The 23,874-nt window shown below is 50.6% G+C and overlaps 2 protein-coding genes across 3 annotated transcripts in view; one reads left to right on the top strand and one right to left on the bottom strand.

The window, feature by feature from the left end:
* The first annotated feature begins 978 nt into the window (after positions 1 to 978).
* Positions 979 to 5,392, top strand: MPEG1 (macrophage expressed 1). The gene has a single exon (XM_004777633.3). The coding sequence runs from the start codon at positions 1,229 to 1,231 to the stop codon at positions 3,380 to 3,382; it is 2,154 nt and encodes a 717-aa protein (XP_004777690.1). The 5' UTR covers positions 979 to 1,228; the 3' UTR covers positions 3,383 to 5,392.
* A 644-nt stretch (positions 5,393 to 6,036) lies between these two features.
* DTX4 (deltex E3 ubiquitin ligase 4) overlaps positions 6,037 to 23,874 on the bottom strand; it is a 34,688-nt gene continuing 16,850 nt past the window's right edge. Inside the window, exons 5-9 of one of the 2 annotated variants that reach the window (XM_004777632.3) lie at positions 22,556 to 22,617; positions 21,612 to 21,764; positions 18,403 to 18,564; positions 12,609 to 12,698; positions 6,037 to 9,478 (exon numbers count right to left, since the gene is read on the bottom strand). In XM_004777632.3, coding sequence (XP_004777689.1) covers positions 9,245 to 9,478; positions 12,609 to 12,698; positions 18,403 to 18,564; positions 21,612 to 21,764; positions 22,556 to 22,617 — 701 coding nt within the window. In that variant the 3' untranslated portion in view covers positions 6,037 to 9,244. Of the gene's footprint in view, positions 9,479 to 12,608; positions 12,699 to 16,621; positions 17,048 to 18,402; positions 18,565 to 21,611; positions 21,765 to 22,555; positions 22,618 to 23,874 lie in introns of those variants that run through there. The other variant, XM_045062941.1, reaches the window with a different exon arrangement.

Genomic DNA, 23,874 nt, shown 5'->3' with positions numbered 1-23,874 from the left:
GGCACCTTTTTTTATGCACCTAGACTGAGTACATAAACTTAGCAGCAGAACGAAAAATTAAAGCTGTAACAACAGGTACCAACTTAGCAACTGTACACACACACACACACACACCAGAGGATATGTAAGTGTGTACATACATACACAAATACTCCTTGGCTACTGTCTGCTTTTTTTTTTTTTTAAGATTTTATTTATGTATTTGACAGACAGAGATCACAAGTAGGCAGAGAGGCAGGCAGAGAGAGAGAAGGAAGCAGGCTCCCCACTGAGCCGAGAACCCGATGCGGGGTTCGATCCCAGGACCCTGGGATCATGACCTGAGCCACCTGAGCTGAAGACAGAGGCTTTAACACACTGAGCCACCCAGGTGCTCCAGCTTTTGATCAAAATCTAAATCAGAGTGTGGATTTTTCTCTTTGCTTAAACATCTCTGCCTGAAAGGAAACAACACAATGTGGGGCCAATGCTTTCAGTCTGAGCACTGAGGACAGTACACACCGAAGTTTCCAGAGCGCAGCAGAACCGAGTCTACTTCAGCCCCCGCAGCTCTGCCTCATGTAACGGCACCTCCAAAGCCTGCACTATGAGGCTCATAACAGGGAAAGTCCACAGGACGTGTGTCCAAGATTGTCATTCTTTTCTTGTGTGTGAACTGCCTTCACCCTCAGCTGAGTGGGAGCCCCAGGCCTTGGCTTTGACCTGCCGTGAGCCCAGGGAAGGGGGAGGCAGGGAGTCTCAGCAACGGTTCACTATATACAGTAAAAGGAAACCGGTGCTGGAGTCCTAGGAGAGAGCCGTCAAAGAAAATCTGAAACATCAGAGCAAAAATGAAACCAAAACTTTCGTTCAAAGCCAGAAATCTGCCGCGAAGGCAGCCATGAGACGTGTGGTGGCACTTTTTTTGAGATCCCACTGCTGGGGCAGAGTCACCAGCCTGGGGCTGGGGGTAGAGGGGGGCTGTTGGGGCAGTTAACGGTTAAGGATACAGGACTGTCTTTGCATACCTAGCACAACATGATTTTTTCAAAGTCCTGATGGGCCTTTGTATTCCCACCAACTCTCGTTTCCCTATTTTGTAATTAGATGAGCCTGAAGAGGAACTGGTGGCGTTGGGAGAACTGTTGTATGTGTTCATTTCCGCAGCTGCGTTCTTTCCCTTCTGCTCAGTTTGTACCAAGCTTGCTGGCTGCTGTTTAGGGCTGGCGTGTGTGGGACTGTCTAAGCCATGAACGGCCTCACGGGTGCTGTCCTCTTCTGGGCAGTGGTAGCGTGGGCTGAAACGAACGAGCCTTTGGGAGAGATGAATGAGGCTGGATTTCAAAAATGCAAGAACGCCTTGAAACTACCTGTTCTAGAAGCCTTACCCGGAGGGGGCTGGGATAACCTGCGGAATGTGGACATGGGGCGGGTGATGGACCTGACTTACAGGGGTTGCAGGACCACGGAAGATGGACAGTACATCATCCCCGATGAAATCGTCAGCATCGCCCAGAAACAAAGCAACCTAGAGATGAACTCTGAAATCCTGGAGTCCTGGGTGAATTACCAGAGCAGCACCTCCTTCTCCATCAACTCAGAGCTCTCCCTCTATTCCAATGTCAATGGCAAATTCTCCTCTGGTTTCCAGAAGATGAAGACCCTTCAAGTAAAAGACCAAGCTGTGACTACCCGGGTTCAGGTGAGAAACCTGATCTACACAGTCAAGATGAACTCAGCGTCAGAGCTAAGCTGGAGGTTTAAGAAGGAGCTGATGGACATCTCTGAGCGCCTGGAGAACAACCAGACGCGGATGGCGACCTACCTCGCAGAACTGCTGGTCCTCAACTACGGCACCCATGTCATCACCAGCGTGGACGCCGGCGCAGCTCTCATCCAGGAGGACCACATCCGAGCCTCATTCCTACAGGACGGCGAGAGCAGCCGCACCGCCGTGACTGCCTCTGCTGGGATTGCCTTCATGAACATCGTGAACTACAAAGTTGAGGAGAATTACACCTCGCAGAGCGCCCTTACCAAGAGCTACCTCTCGAACCGCACCAACTCCAGGGTGCAAAGCATCGGAGGGGTTCCCTTTTACCCAGGCATCACCCTCCAGGCCTGGCAGCAGGGCATCCTCAACCACCTGGTGGCCATAGACCGCGCTGGCCTGCCTCTGCATTTCTTCATCAACCCCGACATGCTGCCCGAGTTGCCCGGGCCCTTGGTCAAGAAGCTGTCCAGGACGGTGGAGGCCGCTGTGAGGCGCTATTACACGTTCAACACCTACCCTGGATGCACCAATGCCAATTCGCCCAACTTCAACTTCCAGGCCAACACGGATGACGGCTCCTGCGAGGGGAAAATGACCAATTTCTCCTTTGGAGGAGTTTATCAGGAATGCACCCAGCTCTCCGGGAAGGAGGTTGTCCAACTCTGCCAACGCCTGGAGCAGAAGAATCCCCTCACTGGTGATTTCTCCTGCCCCTCTGGCTACTCCCCAGTCCGGCTGCTCTCCCAGATCCACGAGGACGGCTACAACCACCTGGAGTGCCGGCGGAAATGCACCCTCCTCGTCTTCTGCAAGACGGTGTGCGAAGACGTGTTCCGGGTGGCAAAGGCTGAATTTAGGGCTTTTTGGTGCGTGGCGAGCGGCCAAATACCAGAAAACTCAGGACTGCTTTTTGGGGGCCTCTTCAGTGGTAAGAGCATAAACCCTTTGACCAACGCACAGTCCTGCCCGGCTGGCTATCTTCCACTGCGGCTCTTTGAAAGCCTCAAGGTATGTGCCTCCCTGGACTATGAGATGGGATACAGGTTTTCAGTCCCCTTTGGTGGCTTCTTTAGCTGTGCAGTCGGGAACCCTTTGGTGAATTCTGCTGCATCCAAAGATTTGGGGACACCTTCACTAAAAAAGTGTCCGGGGGGCTTCAGCCAACACCTGGCCATCATCAGTGATGGATGCCAAGTGTCCTACTGCGTCAAGTCCGGGCTCTTCACAGGAGGGGCTCTGCCCCCTGCCAGGCTCCCCCCTTACACCCAGCCGCCCCTCATGAGTCAAGCTGCCACTAACACTGTCTTAGTGACTAACAGTGAGACGGCCAGCTCCTGGATTAAAGACTCCCAGACCCACCAGTGGAGGCTGGGGGAGCCGTTAGAGCTGCGCAGGGCCATGAGGGTCATCCGTGGGGATGGCGGTGGTCTGTCAGGAGGGGCAGCAGCTGGGGTCACAGTGGGGGTCACCACCGTCCTGGCAGCCGCCATCGCCCTGGCCGTCTATGGCACCCGGAAGTACAAGAAGAGGGGCTACCAGCTGTTGGAGGATGAGAGGCAGAATCTGGCTGTGGCCACTGCAGACGCTGGAGGTGCCCCTGACCAAGAACAGGAGCGGAGTCCAGCCTGAATCGCTCCCCTGGAAACGCCTCTCCCATCTCTTCACGCTTGCCTTTGATCTGTCTCCACTTCTGCCTTCCTGAGGACTGGCGCGGCAGGTGCAGGAAAATGTAGGTATAACTTTGTGACTTCCTTAGGGCTCCCGGCCACAAAATGAACAGAGCTGCGTGGACAGGGTTGGGGAGGGTAGGACAGCCAACGTGCCTTTTAAGCCAAGGTCATCCTGGGGGCTAAAACGTGAAGGGGGTGTCTTTTCTCTGTGTGCATCACTGTTTATCTTCACCTGACTACAGCCCTGAGAAAAGAGAGCGGGGAGCATGCAGACCTTTGGGTTTGGGGACCCTGCATTTAATCCGAGATCGGTTTCCGATTCACGAGCTGTAAGAATTTGTTTTGTTTTTTAAATATCTCTCTGGATTTCATGGTCCTGGGGGCTGAAATTTCCCCCATAAGATATGGGAAGTCCCGCACGGGCACTGATTTTCAGCCTTGAGGGTTCTGTACCAATGCATGGGGTCCTCCGAAGCTTATCTGAACAGCAAGATGTTGTCTCTACTAAGTCTCTGTATTCTATCTTTCCAACCATGATTCAGACTCACTCAGATCGGGCCACTCTTGGACTTGAGACTAGTGCCATCAGGTCCTCAAAAATATTTTAACTTAACAATCTTCTATTAGGAGGTTAAGAGAGAAGGGACGGTTTCAAGACAAGGCGTGAGGGAAAAAAGGATGAGAACTGGACAAGATCCTGGCGCTCAAGGGAAACTGAAATCCTTACCCCTAACCACCTGGTCTCTGAGACAGTTTCCTGGTCTCTGTTCCAAGAGTACTACCCCTTCTTCATCCATGAGGGACCCCTCCCCTTCCCGTCCTCAGATCACTGTACACAACCCCAAGCACACACGCGTGTACCCCCAAACATACACGCACACCCCAAACACATGTGTGCGCACACACACCCCTTCCCCCCGCCCCAGCACATGCCAGCAAGAAGTCTGCATTTTTCTATGGGCGGGAGACAAGGGAAAATGCAAGAAGTCAAAGTAAGCCCACACCAAAGTATTATTTCCTCCCTAAAACCAAAACAGAATAGAAACTACCAATTATATATCTTTTTCTTCCCGCCCAGCAGAAAAGGGGCAGTCATGATCAAATCCACGTTTTTAAATGAAAAAAGGCATCCAACACCATTCGTGACACATTTATTTCAGTTCCGGCAGACGTCCTTCAGGCATCCAGCAGGATGTAGGACTGTTTCCTGGCATTTGGGGCTTTGTCCAATTTTATTTATTTATTTTTTCTATTTTGGCGAGGGGGGGAGATTTGCCTGATTTTAATACCAGTCTCATCGAATTGTAACAATTAGGGTGAGTTTATTAATATTTCTCCATGACATTAAAAAAATTTTTTTTTTATTGACTAATCTCTACTCCCAATATGGGGCCTGAACTCACAAACCCTGAGATCAAGCGTCACATGCTCTATGGGCTGAGCTAGCCTGGCACACCTTCTCTACAACATTTTCAATTAATTAAATATCCCTTCACTGAATCAGATGCCACAAATGAGTTAATTTTTGTGAAGGATAATCTGCTCTCGCCTTGTTAACATTCACAATCACGAGTTTCGGCTTACATAAATCCTTCTGAGGAGCCTGAAGCATCCCAGCCTGTGGGAAGATGGGAAGGAGGCTACTCCTTTGTCTCCCAGAGCCCTCCTCTCCCGGCTGCCCAGCCACCAACACTGATTTCTGCAACCTCCGCTCTGAATCCTGCCACTTAACCATTAAAATATTCTCCTAAACCTCTGGGTGTTTTGTGGGTGAGTTTCAGCTGAACTAACCACTTTTCTGCAAATTCCCCATGAATTCCTTGAAGACGACTGAGTTAGAGAGACAAAGTGCAGCTAACGGCTCTCAGACTTGTAATGCACTAACTGCCCTTTGAAATAGAAGTTCTTCTCAAACTTGTATTTCTAACAAAATTATGCATAAATATGCATTAAAATGTGTACTGGAGAATCACGCTGTCCAACTGCTCATCTACAGGAAATGAGAACATGGGGGGTTTTCAGCCCTCCCACAGCCATCACATCATTTTTCAGCCATCACCTCATTTTGCAAAGTCAGAACCCAGGGCGGGGAGTTCACAGGCTCTGCTGTCCTGACCCGGGAGCCCAGCCTGGGCTCTGTGGAAAGATGAACCCCACCTTCCGTGAAAACACTCTCTAGATTCTCAGAAATCGACACATTTGGGTGATAAGGGCAGGTTTGTATTTGCATTTCGTGTTCGTGTTAGTATCGGGATGATTAATACTAAACATTTACTTGAGAAACAACAGCTGGCAAACTATTGAAACGTCCGCTACATTGTAGTCAGGTGGAGAGAACTGTAAGAAACAAACATCCACGTGTTTTAAGGCGGTCTTTTCCGCCTAGATTCACTTAAATTTCCCCTGCTATGCGGTCTAGCTCTTGAGAGGAACTAGAAGTCAAACCAGGTCCCCTGGTCAAATGTGTGGTTGCAAAAGATTTGGGGGGAAAAAAAAGAGAAGGACTCCCCCGCCCCCATTCTGGTCTTGTGGTTGCTTACAGATTGGGGAAGGTGCCCCACATGCCCCGTATTTAGGTGCTCTGATCTGCAAAAAGCAGAAGGTTAACAGCCATTTGTGGTTTGTTCACTTGCCATTTATTGTTCTGCACATACACCTCATGAGCACCAGGTGGCGATGTCCTCTCACAGAGCAACACCAAGGACTTCAAAACACCAGTTACGAAGATTTAGGTTAGGACTTTCACCTTCCCTCTCCCAGAAACCCCCCCCACTCAATTGCCAGTGACCACAGACAAGAAAAGGGGACAGGGCCCTTTCTTGTATCACACGGGGCCTGCCCCCTACCCTCTCATGCACACAACAGTGCAATACCAGGACGAGTACTTTTGACCAAGTGTAAAACCACAGAGAAGTCCAAGTTTTACAAAAAAAGGTGGGGGAAAGGGTATGAAACACAAAGGCACACACAACCACATATACACAAGGAACCTTTAAGGGATGGGCATCTGACAGAGTTCGTCTGCAATCCCATTTGTCATCCCTCAGGCAGACTCAGGAGGGGGCAGAGCAGGCTGCTGGTGCATGAAAGGAAAGGCATAAGATTCCCCTCAGGAGCAGCCATGGTGGGAAAACATCCTGTGTCGGAGCGGTGGGTGCTCAGGACCCCTGCTGGCAGGGTTTTCGTTGAGCCGGAGACTGTGCCTTTCCAGGGCCGGCACAGAGAAAGGGCAAAGGGGCACCCCCTCCCTCCACATCTTGCCTGGCACAGTGTTAGAAAGGAGAGTCAAGACCCCTTCTGCCTAGAAAGCCCCCAAGAGGAGCCGCATGAGGGTGAGATCATGCCTACGGAGCACCCCAGGGAAGAAGAGAACCAGGGCGCAGACGTCGTCAGCACCCTGAGGGGGAAGTCTTGAAGGTACGAAGACTTATCCTGAAAGAGGAATTGCCCCTGGCACCCTACCTGCCTGGTCCGTTCTCGAAGTCCTCCCCCGTCTTCATTCAGCTGTCCCCTTGCCCACCTGCCCCTTCTTCTGCCTACTGCAGGGAAACCCGCCTCTCCCGGCTGCCCTCGGCCAGGGCTCAGGGTGCATTTTCTTCCTCTCCCCACCTACTCCACAGCGGTGTGTTTCTACCCACTGACCCTCAACCTGTTTCCTCATCCCCGTGGGTGAGAAGCTCGGCAGACACTTGACCCGGGTCTCCCGCTGAAGGCGGGGATGGGACAAGGTCTCCATGAGGCTCTTCCACAATCTCTGGTACACCACAGCCTGGCAAAGGGCAGAGGGTGGGTGTGATATTAAACACTGCAGCAAGGTCCCTTCCTCCCGACTGTGGTAGGAAACTGTGCCCTGTGGAGCCGTGAACTCAGGCCCTAAGTCCTGGTCCACTAGTAAGATAAGATGGCAGGTGGCCGACAGGAGAAACCCGACCGAAGGTGTCAGGAACAATTCCTCCTGTCAGAGTTCCCTCTGCTGGAGCCAGTTAGCATCCTGATAGCCATTTGGAGAATGAAGAAAGGCTCAGCACCAGCATGTCCCAAAGAACTGGGTGACTCTCAGGTGAATCCACTGGTCCCATCAACGTGAAAATGGCTGCGGGCGAACAGCAAGCAGCTACGGAGCCAGTTCGCAGGAAAGCCTGGCTTCGGGTTCTAACTTAAGTACCATTTCTGAAGGTTCTTTTGTTTCATTTTTCTAGCATCAAAAACCTTCCAAATATTATGAAATATATATGGATATATATACGTCAAACCCCCAAAACATGAGGTATATAAATTCAAATTAGTATCCAGAGGAACTTCCCCCAAACACACAGTTCAAAGAACCCACTTTCTAAGGGAGATTTGGGTTTCCCTTTCTTGATCCCCTTTCTCTCCTCCCTGACCCCCAATTCATTCCTTAAGGGAAGTGGAAAGCAAGAGGAATGCTGGAGAGGGTATAGACCAGAGTCTTGGGACACAACCCAAACGCAGGTTGGACTGGACCACGATGTGGTCCCAGCCCTGTTAGGAATGAGCTGAAAAGTCTCCCTCCATGCTCCAGCTCAATCTGTGATAGATGAGGGGGTCCAGCACCACCTCGGGGCTCTGATTAGCAAATGTGCATGGAGACAGATCAAAGCCCTCATAGAAACAAGACTGGGTGAATTGGTTAGATCCGATCTTGAAAGAGATATAAAAAGGGGTCAGTCCAGTCCTCACCTTACACGTCTCCCCAAGCACATCCCTGGGGCATCTGGGTCCAAGTTTACTACGGGATGGGTTGCAAAGGGTGAGGAAGGTTAAGGAACCACAGCGGGACTGTTTGACCCCATCAGACCTGGAGTCTGACAGTTCGCAAAAACGACGGGAGAACAGGATGGGACTGTCCACCAACCTGCCCAGTGGTGCACACACGCACACACACAGATGCACATACACAGATGGCACAGAGCCCAACATGGGCTCTACTCACAGTGACTTGATGAAACTCATGGAATCTTTGAGCTGGTCTGGGATGAGTTGGGAAGAAGGCTATGGGCTCCTCTCCCTGAGGACAATTCAGATGCTAAGTGGGATGCAGACTCTGGTCTGATCAGAGAGGGGCTGGAAACATCACGGGATGCCGCCCCAGAGAGGAATCCCAGAGCCCATCCATCCACACAAGAGAACCAGATGCCTCTTTGGACAGGTCGAAAACGTGAGGAGGGAGAGCTCAGAGAAGCCAGGGACTATGATGGGAGCTGAATGTGCTCCCAGAAACCTTTGCTTCCCTGACCCTCTTGGCGGGAAGTGCTTCCTTGCTGTACAACGAGGCATTGATTTCTGATGTCACAGCAGTTAAGCGGTTCACCCCTTTCCCCCCAATCTTGCACAGTGAGAGCTCCTCGCCTCCAGAGGAGGCGAGAAAAGCAGAAACTCCGCTCTCAAAGGAGAGTGGAAGCAGCAAGAAGCCAGCTAAGGTACTGAACCTCAGGCTTCACAAGGCCAGGGTATGGAGTGCCCTTGCAATGTCCATACCCTAAGTGTGCTGACCATGCCCCCTACTTAGGGGGGGTGGGGGGTTCTTGCCTACCCAGCACCGAAAACTCCATGGGAACAGACCGAGGACGGCCCTCATCCCATGTTTCCTTTGTGGTGGATGAGGGTTATGAATGACGTCACCTTACTCAATCTCCCTCCCCCACTGTGGCCGGGAGGGATGGGGGATGGGGACAGGACAGAAGGGGAGATGAGGGAGTCGGGAGGGCGTGGCACCAACTTCGACCTTGACCCTCCCACTTCCTGCCCTGTGGTCCCCATGGCCCCTCCTGGCCCATAGACCCCCCAACCCCACCCCAGCTCAGTCCTTCTCCTGGGCAGTGCTGTCCTCAGAAATGCCCTGGGCAGCCAGTTCAGCCAACACGTTATCCAGGTAATTGGCATCCGGGTAGCCATGACCTGTGAGATTAGAGCCGAACTCTGTCTTGTGGTGGACCTCGTTCCAGATCACGGTGTCTGACTCGCCCGTGGTGCTGGAGGTACCAATGGCAAAGATGAGGCGGCGATCCCAGGCCACAAGCAGCAGCTTCAGCACCTAAGCCAGTCAAGGCAAGAGACCAAAGGCAGACATTTAATGTTGGTCAAAGAGTATGCCTTGGACAGTAGAGCCTTCCCAAGGGTCCACTTCTATTTGCATCATGATGCCCCAAGAAGCACAGTGAAAAGAACGAGTTTGGATGTAGAGTTAGGGAGGCGTGAGTTAATTCTTGGTTCTGTCACTGGTGAACTGTGTGAACTTGGACAAATGACCACCTTTCTGAGCCTTAATTTCCTCACTTACAAAATGGCAATGATGATCTGCTAAATGTTACCAGCACTTTCACAGTAGAGACTGACTCACGCTACTCAACAAACATTAGCTGCCAGCAACACGGCTAAAAGATAGGACCTAGGACTTCAAGGAGCTTATGATCCTAGAGCTTCTGAAGCTGTGCCCTCTCCTTCCACCCCCCAAATGTAGTATTAGAGCACACGCAGCTAAAGACGCGCCATAGCGCTCCAGTGATGGGGTTGGAAATGCTGTGACATCAGGCTTTTTTTTTTTTTTAAGATTTTTTTTTTTTTTTTGACAGATAACGTGTGCACAAGCAGGGGGATTGGCAGACAGAAGGAAGGGGAAAAGCAGGCTCCTCGCTGAGCAGGGAGCCCGATGTGGGGTTCGATCCCAGGACCCCAGGATCACGACCTGAGCTGATGGCAGGCGCTTAACGACTGAGCCACCCAGGTGCCCCTCTACCAGGCTATTTCATATTCGTTTGCTGGCCTGGTCCTCACAAGTCCACCTGCAGGCAGATGTGGCAGGGGTTATTATCGTCTCTATTTAATAGGTGAGACCCAACGAGGTATTAGGGCTTGCAGAATGTTCTAATTCAGCTAAGTTTTTAAAAATTGTCATTGAGTGGGCACCTGGTTGGCTCAGTGGGTTAAAGCCTCTGCCTTCGGCTCAGGTCATGATCCCGGGGTCCTGGAATAGAGCCCCGCATCGGGCTCTCTGCTCAGCAGGGAGCCTGCTTCCTCCTCTCTCTCTCTCTGCCTGCCTCTCTGCCTACTTGTGATCTCCGTCTGTCAAATAAATAAATAAAATATTTTAAAAAAAATTGTCGTTGAGTAAGACAACTGCCTACCACCCTGTCCAGCATGAAGAAAGCACCCGATGAAAATGCTCAGGATTCCAAAAAGGACTACCACGGGGCACTTGGGTGACTCCGTCGGTTGATCATGTGACTCTTGATTTCAGCTCAGGTCATGATCTCAGGGTCCCGGGATGGAGCCCTGCATAGGGTTCTGCTCTCATCCGGGGCATCTGCTTGAGGATTCTTTCCCTCCACTCTCTCTCCTCCTCCTACTCTCTCTCTTTCGCTCTCCGCCCCCTGCTCTCTCAAATAAATCTTTTCTTAAAAAAGTTATATTTGGATATCAACTTCAGAAGGATGGGGGCCAGCACCCCTGGCCCCTGAGTTATTAAAGAGTCACCTGTGTATCAGTAGAAAAAGACATGAAGACACATTAAATAAATATGAGCCAAAGCACATGTGATTACAACAACAGCTGTCAACACCCTGGGCGTTTTAGAAATGCTATTTTCACTTAATTTTTACAACATCCTGTCCATGCAGATAGAAATTGTCACCACTGTTTTATAGATCCGGAAACTAAGACTTCAGAATGTTCCTCTTTTATGCCAGTCCCCACATCTGGTAAATGCAGAACTAGAACTCTGTCTGAGGCCAATCCAGCTCCCAAACCCATGATCTTATTACCTTGCTGTGCAAGAGTCCAAGGTTAGGGCCCCCAACCGGCAGACAAATGAAGTAGAGAGGTGAGGAATTAGTGTGAGGAGAAGGCTTAGACCCACACTGTAGTAGGTCTGTATGCCAAGCTGACAGCACATCATAAAGAAGGAAGGGAAGGATATTAGAACAATTTGGGTTTTTTTTTTTTTTCTAGTTTATTTCTTATCAACAAACAGCTTGATGCTAGAAATTGTGCTTTTGGTTACCTAACCTGGGAGGCTATAAGGTGACTCAGTCTTTTAAGCCTCCGACTCTTGATCTCAGCTCAGGTCTTGATCTCAGGGCTGTGAGTTCTAGCCCTGCACTGGGCTCTATGCTGAGCATGGAGCCTACTTTCAAAAGAGGATACTTAACCCGGTGACAGGTGAAAGATGGCAGTATTTACTAGGTTGGCAGTGGCAGGATTAGAAAAGGAATCAAGTGGGGCGCCTGGGTGGCTCCGTGGGTTAAAACCTCTGCCTTCAGCTCAGGTCATGATCTCAGGGTCCTGGGATTGAGCCCTACATTGGGCTCCCAGCTCAGCAGGGAGCCTGCTTCTCCCTCTCCCTCTGACCCTCTCCTACTCCCTCCTCTCCCTCTCCCCCTGCTCGTGCTCTCTCTCTCACAAATAAAATAAAATCTTAAAAAATAAAATCAAATCCACCTCTTGCCCAACACTGCCCCCCAGCACCCCACAAAAAGGGGCACAGCACACCCCTAGAGATCAATGGTTCTTATCCTTTTTGAGATTAGGGAAGTTTTAGAAAATTCAATGACTTTCTGGCCTTTGCCACAGAAAAATGAACATAAAAACTTTATTCTAACTTTATAATTTATAGAACCACTGAAGCCTGACCACAAATCACTGGGAATCCAGAAACCCAGTGATTTTTCCCTCTGCCTTTTTGGAGCCGTCATAGAATACAAAAGTACATTGTAAAAAAAGTAATCTCCCCCAAATTAAGATCCCTGCCCCAGAGCAGTGGCTCTGAAGCTTCAACGTGCTGTCTGATCACCTGGGATCTTGTTAAAATGAAGCAGTTTCCAAGGTTCTGCATTTCTACCAAGCTTCTAGGTGTGGCCCTAGTGCTGGTCCCAGGACCAGCAGCTAATAAGCAGCAAAGCCTGAGAGAAAGGATCCAAAAATAGACGAATTATTGCTGGTATTATCCAGGAGAGGAAAAAACCCTGCCGCCACACCCCTGCAAGAGAAAAAATTCTAATCATACCCACCCTTACCTATGGCTGACTCAAATATGACCTTAGTTACCATGTGCATTTAGAGTAAAAAGAGACCCCGCACTTTTTAGCCTGTGCACGGCAGGAAGCAAAACCTGGGGTCCTGACATAGAAGGAAATCCTCCCCCACCCCACCCAGACGCCCGCTCTTACTTTTCTCCCTTTCTCGCTGTCTGGAAGGTAGCAGTGTCGTGGGAAGCCACGGGCGCTGAAACTCTTCCCAGGATTTGGGTGTTCTGGCCCCTGAAAGCAGAAAGAAATACAGCCAAGGGCAGTTTTCAGACGAGATAGGGGCCCCTTCGAGGGGTCGGAGGGTATTATTGCCGTAGACAAGTTTTCAAAAAACTTTTTTTTTTTTATTTTATTTATTGGACAGAGAGAGAATAGAGAGAGAAGGCACACAAGCAGGGGGGGTGGGAGAGGGAGAAGCAGACTCCCCGCTGAGCAGGGAGCCCAATGAGGGGCTCGATCCCATGACCCTGGGATCATGACCTAAGCCAAAGGCAGACACTTAACGACTGAGCCACCCAGATGCCCAAGGTTTCAAAACACTTTGAATGAAGGGACACAGACTGTGACAAATGCAAATAATGATGACAATAATAAGGGTCATAGTGTCTAGGCGGAAACAGATCGCAAAGCTGTGACAGGAGTGGTGTGACGCATGCACAGTGAAGTCTTCAGACCAGGGTCTGGACCCAGAGCTGCCACCTCCCAGAGGTGCTGGCTGGAGTGTTGGTTCCCTGTCTGCTAAATGGGGAGAATATGAGTGTGAAGTGTGCTTGACCCCCGTGCATAGTAAGAGTCGGTAAATGTTCATCGTCATCACCCATCAGCTATGCTGGCTGTTTGCTTTTACAAAAGAGGAAATCCTGCAGCCTAGAGAGGTTACAGGGCTCCTCCAACGGCTTTGCCCAAACTTAAGTCCAGGTTTCCGAGGGCACACTGAACTATTTACTTCCAGAATCACGAAAGTGCACACTGAACTATTTACTTCCAGACTACTCAGAATCACGAAAGTGCCTCCCAGCCAGGGGCTGTGCTATCCTCTTCTTTATCTGTTCATCCACTGATGGACCCTTATCTTAGGTCTCTTCTCTGCCTTGGCTATTGTGAATAACGCTGCAGTGAACATGGGGGTTCACCCATACCCCACAGCCTCCTGGGGCTGGGTGGGAAAGGAACGGACGCAGCATTCACCCAGAACCCAGGCTTCCTAATGAGGGTCCAGAATGTGTCCACAGGTCCCCTGAGCAACTCACGAAAAAAGCGGGATTTTGTGCCTGGACCACAGCACATACTTCCCCCAACCCGTCCCCGTCCACACACAAATGTCTGCTTATAATATCTGAGCATCTCTGACCCCCTGAGGGTCTGTGGGACCCCTTGAAAAATCCCTTCTAGACGAAGCCAATATAATAATGATAATTCCACGCAGCTCCTGGCACAAGGTATCCTACAAATGATAAATGAGTTCTGGCTGAAAAAAATGAGTGAACGATGGGGCGTCTGGGTGGCTCAGTGGGTTAAAGCCTCTGCCTTCGGCTCAGGTCATGGTCTCAGGGTCCTGGGATCGAGCCCCACATCGGGCTCTCTGCTCAGCGGGGAGCCTGCTTCCTCCTCTCTCCTTGCCTGCCTCTCTGACTACTTGTGATCTCTGTGTGTCAAATAAATAAATAAAATCTTAAAAAAAAAAAAGTAAGTGAACGAGTGAATGAATGCATGAATGACAAAACTGAAAGAAAATACAGACTTTTGGTTTTGTTGGTTTTGGGGGGTTTTTTTTGGTAAATAATGGATGTGGTTGCAAATTGATGTTAAAATCCTGTGATTTAAAAAAGAATTGTAAGGAACCCCTGGGTGGCTCAGTCCATAAGCATCTGCCTTCCGCTCAGGGCTCAGGTTATGATCCCAGACCCTCATCCAACTCCCTGCTCAGCGGGAAGCTGCTTCTCCCTCTCCCACTTCCCCTGCTTGTGTTCCTGCTCTCGCTGTCTCTCTCTCTCTGTGTGTCAAGTAAATAAATAAAATCTTTTATAAAATTAAATAAATAAATAAATAAATAAAATTTTAATGGGGTGGAACAAAATCATCTACCGTTTCACAAACTGAATGACGTAAGTGCACTATCGGAGAAGGGAAAGGTCCCTGTGGGCACCTGAGAGAGGCAACACTATCTTCTTTTATTTTAAAGATTTTTTTTTTTTTTAATTTTACAGAGAGAGAGGGAACACAAGCAGGGGGAGTGGGAGAGGGAGGAACAGGCTCCCCACTGAGCAGGGAGCCCGATGCGGCGCTCCATCCCAGGACCGCAGGATCATGACCTGAGCAGAAGGCAGAGCCCTATGGACTGAGCCACCCAGGCGCCCTGCAACACTGTCTTCTTGGAGATGCAGGACCTGACAGCCCTGAGTTTCGTATTCATGTGACATCATTCCGCATTTACAACACGCTCACGGCCACGGCTCTTCGTCGGCCAGGCTGCCAAACGGAAGGGCCAATTCCCACTACGGCTCTGCCCGAGCCTCACCGGCCTGGGACGTGCCCAGGGCGCGGCCAACGCAGACGCCTGCCTGGCTCGGACCCAGCAAGGCTGCCTGCTCCCAGCCTGTCGCTAAGCGGAACAGTCACGACTCTGCCTCCCGCCCCCCCATCAGAGTCTCTCCCCCAGGGAATCGTTCTCTGAAGGCGGAGTTTCATGGTCTCCACTCTTCTTGGAAGCTCATGCCTGTGGGGTCTCTGGGAGTCTCTGGGGATGGGGGCAGACGTGGCCCTGGGCGTCCTGCTGCAGACTCTCAGGGGTGGGTCTATGGAGCAGCTGCCCTGACCCCAGAGAGATGCATTTCCCTTGACACAGGCTTGGAGCCCTTCTACCCTTTGGTGCCACCTCTCCGTTCTTCAATCCTGGAGGCTGGGAAAAGAGCCTCCTGGGAGATAGTTGCTCCCCACCCCACCCCCACCCCCGACCCCCTTCAGCCCGTCGTTCTACTTCCCACCACCGCTGGCCGGGCCCCAGCGCCTCCCGTGTTCGGGCCCCAGGACCGTAGCAGCCACTAACTTCTCCTGCCGTGCTGGTGTTCCTGAACTGCATTCCCAACTACACAACCTCCCATCCCGCTAGTCGTGCCCAGCAGCCTCCCAGGGCTCCCCACAGCCTGGCAAGTACACAGGCTGGCGTCCTTCCTCGGCCTGGCCACGGTCCCCCTTCAGGGTGTCCTCTTCTCCATCCTTCACGCGCCCTCCCCCTATCCCATCTATGCAAGTCATAAGCCCCAAATTAAGCTCTTCCTCGTGAGCCTGCAACACTTCTCCGCTACAACCCCGCCGTGTCCTCCCACTACCAAGGTTTTCCATTTCTTCATGGCTCTTACGGCCCTACTACCATATGCCCCACACTGGACATTCTCCTCCCAGCCCTCCCAGACAGACAGACAGACAGACAGACATAAGCCCTCTTCCTTACGACAAGCAGCATCTTCCGCTAACACCGGTGACCAGGCACTCAGCACCGGAGCCCTTTGCCCAAAACCACAACGTGCACAGAGGGTTCCCAGCTGTACAGCTGAGCTCAGAAAGGTCAAGTGTCATCCAAAGTCCCAGCCAATAAGGAGCCGGCCATTGGTCAGAACCCGGGTCTGCCAGACTTTGGAGACCCTGTGTGGCGTCCCACAGCATTTATCAGTGCACACCGTGTCTGGCTCTATGGTTTGTTTAGTGGTGTGTATCTATTTTCCCAGACTGGCTGGTAAGGTTTTTATTCAATTCTTTTACAGACTGTCATCACCCCACCCCACCCCCTGTTTTATATCTTCCACGTGACTTATCATCAGTTGGAAGAAACTTGGTTGTGCATCATTGTGGTCTTCCTCATCCCCCCTAGAGTGGGGACATCAGGAGAGCAAGTACCGTCCGTTTTGTTCACCATTGTTTCTCCAGCACCTAGAAAGCTCCTGGTCCATCATCCATCTTCCAGTATTTGTTAAATAAGAGACGGGGCACCTGGGTGGCTCCGTCGGTTAAGCGTCTGCCTTTGGCTCACGTCCTGATCTCGGGGTCCCAGGAACAAGCTCCGCACTGGGACTCCCTGCTCAGTGGGAAGTCTGCTTCTCCCTCTCCCTCTGCCCTTCTCCCTGCTCATGCTCTCTCTCTTTCTCTCACTCAAATAAATAAAATCTTAAAAAAAAGAGAGAGAGAGACAAAATGGAAGAAGGCAAGGCGGAGGGAGGAAGGAAGAGTGAACTAATAAATATTTGCCCAACAGATGAATCCAGTAAGTACCCTAGATCATTTAGGAAAATCTTCAGTGTGTGAAGGAAGGAACACATTTGTATTTACTGGCAATATTGTATTTATTGTTCAATTTGCTCCTTAGGACTATCTTTCAAAGAATCAAAAGAGGAAAGAAGTGTCCCCAAAAATCAAAGGCAGGGAACATCTATCAAGTATTAAATGCAAATACGATTTGACAAAAAAAATTCTGCTTCTGCAAAATTATTCTACAGATATACTCACAAGCATGCAAGGTTATTCCCTATGGCATTATTTGTTGTAGTGAAAGATCGGAAACAATCCACATGCCCATCAAATGGAGACTGTTGAATAGAAATTATGGTATATTTATATGATGGATTATCACCCAGAGCGAAGAAGGAACGAGGAAGATATACTGACAAGGGAAGATCTACAAACTATATTTTAATTGAAAAATGCAGAGTGCAGAACAGGGTGTCTCATATGTCATCTTTTGTGTACGGATGGATAGGTTGGAAACGATCTTTGCTGTGCAGGCAGAGAGAAAGCCGGGAGACACATAAGAAAGTAAGCACAACGGTGGAAGGCCCCATGGGGGGCGTGGGGTGAGACCGTGTTGAAGGGAGAAAGGAAATTTTTCATAGTATAAAACTACCTTAGCCTTCTTGGGCTGCCCTAACCAAATACCACAGACAGGGTGGCTTAAGCAACAGAAATGTATTTCTCACAGTTTTGGAGGCTGGGAAGTCCAAGGACCAACAGACCCAATGTCTACTGAGGGACCCCTTCCTGGTTCACAGGCGTCTGTCTTCTCCCTGTGACCTCCTTGTGGCAAGGAGTCAGGGAGGGGTCCATGGGGGCTTTTTTTCACAAGGACACCAATGCAGGTCCTGGGGGCATCATGACATAACCTGTTCGGTTTCACAGGTTCCCAGCTGGAGAGGAACTTGTATGTGGGGTCTCTCCTACCTCTGGTCTACATGGTCTGTAGGCCAGACCTTAGATTGAGACTTTCAAGCTGATGCTGGAGTGAGTCTTAACTCACTGGACTAGAAGGCCTTTTGCACGCAAGGACAGTGGGGGTGGAGTGCTATAGACTGAAAGACTGTGTCCCTCCGAAATTAATGGGTTGAAATCTAACCCCGAAGGTGATGGTATTTTTTGGAGGAAGGACCTTGGGGTGGGGGGGGAGGCTAAGATGAATCCTCCCGAATGGCATCAGCGCCCTTCTGAAAGACACCTCGTGCCATGAGGACACAGCAAAAAGACATCTATGAACTAGGAAGCAGGCCCTTACCAGACAATGAATCATTATTTTTTTTAAAGATTATATTTATTTGAGAGAACAGGAGAGCGGAGAGGCTCAGAGGGAGAAGCAGACTACCTTGCTGAGCTGGGACCCTGATGCGGGACTCAATCTCGGGACTCTGGGATCATGAGCTAAGCCCAAGGCAGTCAGTCCCCTAACCAACTGAGCCACCCAGGCGCCCCCAGACAGTGAATCTGCGGGCACCTTGACCTTGGACTTGTCAGCCTCCAGAACTGTGAGAAATGACTTCCTGTTGTTTCAAAGCCACCCAGTCTGTGGTGTTTTGGTACAGTGGCCTGAACAGATTAAGACACACATATCACCTGCCAACATGCAAACCTAAAAGAAAACAAAACCAAACCCGCCAGCGGCTGAGAGTGAGCGCACCTGAATGCCGGGAGGAATGCTGTAGATGATCCGGATGGTCTTGCAGTCGGGGTGGCCGGGCAGGGAGTGAGGGATGAGGTGGTACTCCATCTTCCCCGGGGGCTGAGTGCCTGTCTTCACGCCATAGATGGTCTTACAGGTTGGGCACTGCAGACTCCCATCCTGAGGGACAAGGCAGGAACAGCCAGACTGGGAATCAGTTTGGGTAACAACCTCCCCACCTAACACTGGAAGGACACAGAGATAAAGGGCCAGGGGAACAAGATGCCGCCGAATCAGTAAATTCCACAATTCCACAAATCGGCTCAGGGACGTGTAAGAAGAGACCCCACCCTTGCAAGGGAGACCAGCTCCCGAGGGCGGGTTCAGTCATTATTTAACCGCTAAGTACCAAGCAAGTGGGACAGACAACGAAGCACTAGGAGGCAGCCACTGCCAAACAGCCTAGCGTCACCACCCCCTGAAGAGCTTGCTAGAAATAAAGATGTCTGGACCCCACCCCAGGACACCGAGTTGGATTGGTCAGGGGTCGGGGATTGGCTACAGAGCACATTGGTTAAGAGTAAAAAAAATAAATGAAGGGGGGGAGGGGGAGGGGGAGGTGGTCAGCCATCCACGTGCTGTGTGACCTTGGGCAAGTTAATTAACCTCTCTGGGTCTTGATTTTTGCTTTTTTTTTTTTTTTGCTTTTTTGTTTTGTTTTGTGTACAAAACAAGAAGATAATAGTATCTATCTCACCGGGTTGTTGGAAGGATTAAATTAGATAACCCACAGGAAGGGTTATACACCCTGAAGAGGTGTATCTAAATGTTATTTGTGCTTTTATTATCTCTGTGCCGAGCCTAATGCTCCTCCAGCATTAGCAAACCACTGCTCTGAAAAGAGAAAGTGGGCACCATGTGCTGGAGTAGATGAAGCTAACTTTGAAGGAAATGGTCCCTGAAGAAAAGCTATGAATTGGCTTTAACGGAGGGAGGATAAGGTCTGCCCACACGGTAAAGGAGGGAAGGAGTCGTTAATTATAGCATTTTATACCTTACAGCAGAGTTTATATCTTGTTTCATTTAGCCCTCATCTGAAAAGGAATATTAGCCTTATTATTATTATTAGCCTTAAAAAAAAAAAATGAGTCCCTTTAACAGAGAGGAAAACTGAGACACAGCACAGTTGAAGGTGAGGGCCCCAGCCGGTGTGTGTAAACCCCCCAGCCCTCCATAGCACCTCAGTGGCTGTGGTGGGGGGGCAGGACCAGACTCTGGAGGCAGAGATATAAGAGGCCCTGGCTTCACAGGGGGGCCCAGCGAGGCTTGGCCTATGTGGTTGGGAGGAGCCTTGTTCCCAGGCTTTCCAGAAGAGAGTGGGTGAGAAGGAAGACGTGAGCAGGGAGCAATGTGTGTAGAAAGGGCTGTTGTGCAGCTGGGAGAGGAGCTCTCCAGGACATCTGCAGCATCTTAGGAGGACTGAGATCCTCTGCGAAGCTATCTGGGGACTTTTCAAAGCAAGCTCCAAAAATTTAAAAGAAAATCTTATATTGAGGATGATGGAGAAGTTTCCTTCATGCGATGGATAGATGGGAACCCAAGGCTTGGGGTCAAGAGCCCAGGGTCCCGCTCTCTGCTCTGGCAGAATCGCTTCATTTCTCTCTGGGTCCTTTTGTTCCATCTTTTGTGCAAAGAAAATTTTAAATGCATGCTTCAAAGTATTAGTGCTAAAAGAATGAAGGATAGTGTCTTGAGGCATATTTCTGAAGCACTATGGAAATAAATACAAAAAGGTGCTAGGTTTTTCTTGAAAACGGACACCAAAAAGGAAATCAATGAGCTAGAAAACCCCTTTAAATCCAGAATAACCCCTTAAAATGCCAAGTCCCAGTGAGACTTCCTAACCTAGGGTCAGGAAGTTGAGCACCAGACTGGACAGGCATCATGCATCAATGACTTGAGCGTGAGCCCTCTGAGTCAGACAAAGATCCCAAGGTCTGCACTACGGGAACTTAAATCCCAGGCTATATAAAGATGAAGGGGAAAATTACAGCTATCTTATCAAGGAGATATCAATTTGAATAATAATGGTGGTAATACCCTGTAAACTAGGTATTGCTTTATCTCCATTTCCAGGTGGAAAATGAAATCTCAGAGAGATTGAAAATCTTGCCCAAGGTCATCCAGTTGCTAAACCAGGTCATGCTTGGGTCTGCTATCTCTCCTGCCTTTACTTTTTCCCATAGCGAAAGAAGTTCAGAGCAGCATCCCAAAGCCAGAGTTTTTTCGGGGGATGAATAAGAAGTTGGAGATATCAGGGAAATCTCAGACTCTGATGCCATCCGAGCTGGTGTGGAGAAGCAAGTAAGACTTGAATTCATGGAGATGGGGGAGGGATAGTTATTGTGGCACAGCAAAGAACAGGAGAAAAGTCAGTGGCTTCGTGAAAGCTCAGACAGTGTAAGAGAGAGTTATCATCTAAGGAGACCCCCAGATTCCTGGGGACCAGCTTCCAAAAGGAATAGCACTCCATCATCAACAATGGACAGGACGCGCATCACAAACGGCCTTCCCATGGGGTGCTTGGGTGGCTCAGATGGTCGGGCATCTGCCTTCAGCTCAGGTCATGATCCCAGAGTCCCGGGATCAAGCTCCACGTCAGGCTTCCGACTCAGCAGGGAGTCTGCTTCTCCCTCTGCCCCCCTCCTAGTGCTCTCTCTCTCTCTCTCTCTCTCAGAAATAAAATCTTAAAAATAAACAAACAAATGCCCTTCCCCTTCTCCAACAGGGGGTTCGAAGGGCCTAGCAGGAATACTTCGGCAACAGTTCCTAATGCCTCTGAAGGGGCAATTGAGGGTGTTTTGAAATTGTCCATACAAAATGAATTGTAACTGAAAATCACTAGCCCTGGAGAAGGACGGGCAATTTCAGGAAATCTGGTGCTCCAGTGTACAATGGACACCTCCCCTCCTCCACCCGCCCCCCCCACCCCGGTCATCTCCGTCTCCCCAACCCCAAGAACCTTCAGGGACTGGAAGTCTACAGCTCTCAGACCGTCACACCCAGTGTAGAGACTGGGAGCAGTTGCCTAAGACAGGTTATCATTTTGTGGAGGCCTGATGCTGCTGAGAACAGCCAAGACGCGCCCCCCTCCGCCGATCACCTGGGCGCAACCCCAAAGGGGCCCAGCAGGGGAGGTGGCAGGTGCCCCACGGGCCAGGGCTAACCTTGTTGCCGTTGTTGTACATGGCGACCAGGCAGTAGATGTGGTAGATGTGGCCGCATCTGGACAGCTTGCCCACCAGCTCAGGCTTGACCGTTGGCTGCAGGCCCTTGTAGCCTGAGGGGGCCGTGAGGCGCTCCATGCAGATGGTGCAGTCCTGAGGGTGGGAAGGCAGGGCAGAGAGACCATCAGCATTCACTGGCCGGGAAGCCAGAGCACCTCACTGTGAGGTCCAGCAGCTGTCCCCGCTGCTCTTCTAGAAAACCCACAAACCAAGGTATAGACGAACGTGATTTTGGAATCTAAATACAGCCTTATCTTCCAATAATTGCTGGCGTCGGTCCAGGGCTCACCCCCAAAACTATGGGAGGAAACAGACTCTTGCCCACAGACCCCTTTAAGCTGAACGTTTGCAAAGGAATTGCACCCCAAGTGTACCAGAGGGGTATTTAAAGAAGTCCGCAAGAGGATTTCTCAACTTCGGCATTATTGGCATTTGGGGTTGGAGCAGTCTTCCTTGAACGGGCTGTCCTGGGCACCGCTGGGTGTTCAGTATCCTTGGCCTGTGCCCTCAAGCACTGCCCCTCCCCCCAGACACACAAAATCCCCTCTGGCTGAGAACCACCGATCTACATCAAACCCACTGAAAAGTCGGCTCCCGTAGCTTATCATACCGTTCGTCTTGTATTCAGACTATTAATGGAAAGGTAGCTTAGACTCAATCAATCAGCTCTTTGCTGAGCGGGGCGGGGGGCTGGGGGAGGGTCAGGGGACGACTGCAGCCCCGGACCACCAACCTCAGAGCCCTGGGTCAGCTCTAAGCGGCTCTGTGCCCCTCAGGACACAGCCGGTCCCACAGCCCGTCAGCTGCTCCCACGCAATCCTGAGGAAAACTCCGGCAGGGGAAATGCTGGTGGAGGAGCCCGGCCCTGCTCCCCCTGCACTCACCTCATCCGGGGGATGCCGGACTTTCTGCAAGTACTTCTTCAACACTTCTTCTGGGGTTTTACCTGTGGGGGGACAGGACGGTTGGTGGGCCACCGAGACAGAGATAAGGGATCCAACAGCCCTGTCAAGAGGGGTTTGCCAGACAGGGGCTGTCAGCCGGGATCCAAGCAGGAAAGGGCAGGAACTCATTCTGCAGTAATCAGGTGTAAGACCCTGAAAGGGAGTCAGCAGATGGAGGAGAGAGACCGAGAGACCGGGGGTGTCTGAGGCGGTGGGAGGTGTCCCTGCCTGTCCTTACCTCCTGCAGTTTTCTCCTGACATCCCCCAGGGCCTATTTTCAACAAACCCAGGTTTTGCCTGAGATTGGTTATTTGAGTGGGTTTCTCTTCCATATAATCAGAGCCTGGGCAGGCCCCCAGCGATGCGGTGAGAAGACAGCCGAAGGCACTGTGTAAACTGTTACATGTTAAAAAAAAGAAAGAAAAAAAAAAAAAAACCCATGCGGTAGGCTTATCACTTTCTCCTTTTACAATGTGCTAAGTACCGTCTTGATCTCAGAGTCACGTTATTTTCATGGGAAAGCAGGAAGTGATGCCCGCAGCTTCGGGATGCTGTTCCCTGGCCGCTGGCGGTGCTGTGGCTGCCAGCAGAGAGAGCCCGGCAGCGGGCAAGCATCCTGCCAGCTTCCCGTGATTCTGGAGGTTTCTCTGGGGACGGGACTAGGAGGCAGGACGACACGCCTTCAAAAGGGTCCGTGCCTCCCTGGGCACCTCCCTGTCTGAGCCTCTCTGAGCTTCTGTTTTCTCCCCTCTAAAACAGGAAAAAGCAACACCACCAGCTCAGAGGGTTGCTTTGACAATCCGGTGAGCGAATAGACCCAGAGTCCTTTAGCACCTTTCCAGAGAAGGGTCCAACGTGCGCTATTAATAATCACAGGAGGAGGGTCGCCTGCGTGGCTCAGTTGTTAAGTGTCTGGGCTCGGCTCCGGTCATGATCCCCGGGTCCTGGGATCGAGCCTCGCATTGGGCTCCCTACTCGGCGGGGAGTCTGCTTCTCCCCTTCCCACCCCCCTGCTTGTGTTCCCTCTCTAGCTGTGTCTCTCTCTGACCAATAAATTTTAAAAAATAAACTTTAAAAAAAAAAATAATCACAGGAGGACCACGGCAGTGTGAAATCCTGTCATTTCCTATCAGATGATGAACAAGGCAATCGAGTCCATTTAAGTAGAGAACTTTTGATGGAGCAGGGAAGTAGGACAAGGGTTTGAGGAAGCAGATCGTGCAACTCTCAAAAGCCGGGGTGCAGGCCCTTCCTTCCCA

Source organism: Mustela putorius, unplaced genomic scaffold (genome assembly GCF_011764305.1).
Source record: "Mustela putorius furo isolate JIRA1106 unplaced genomic scaffold, ASM1176430v1.1 tig00000127_pilon_pilon_pilon, whole genome shotgun sequence".
NCBI classification, from domain to species: Eukaryota; Metazoa; Chordata; class Mammalia; order Carnivora; family Mustelidae; genus Mustela; species Mustela putorius.
Note: the sequence above shows the minus strand (reverse complement) of the source record. Positions and strands in the feature narration are given on the sequence as shown.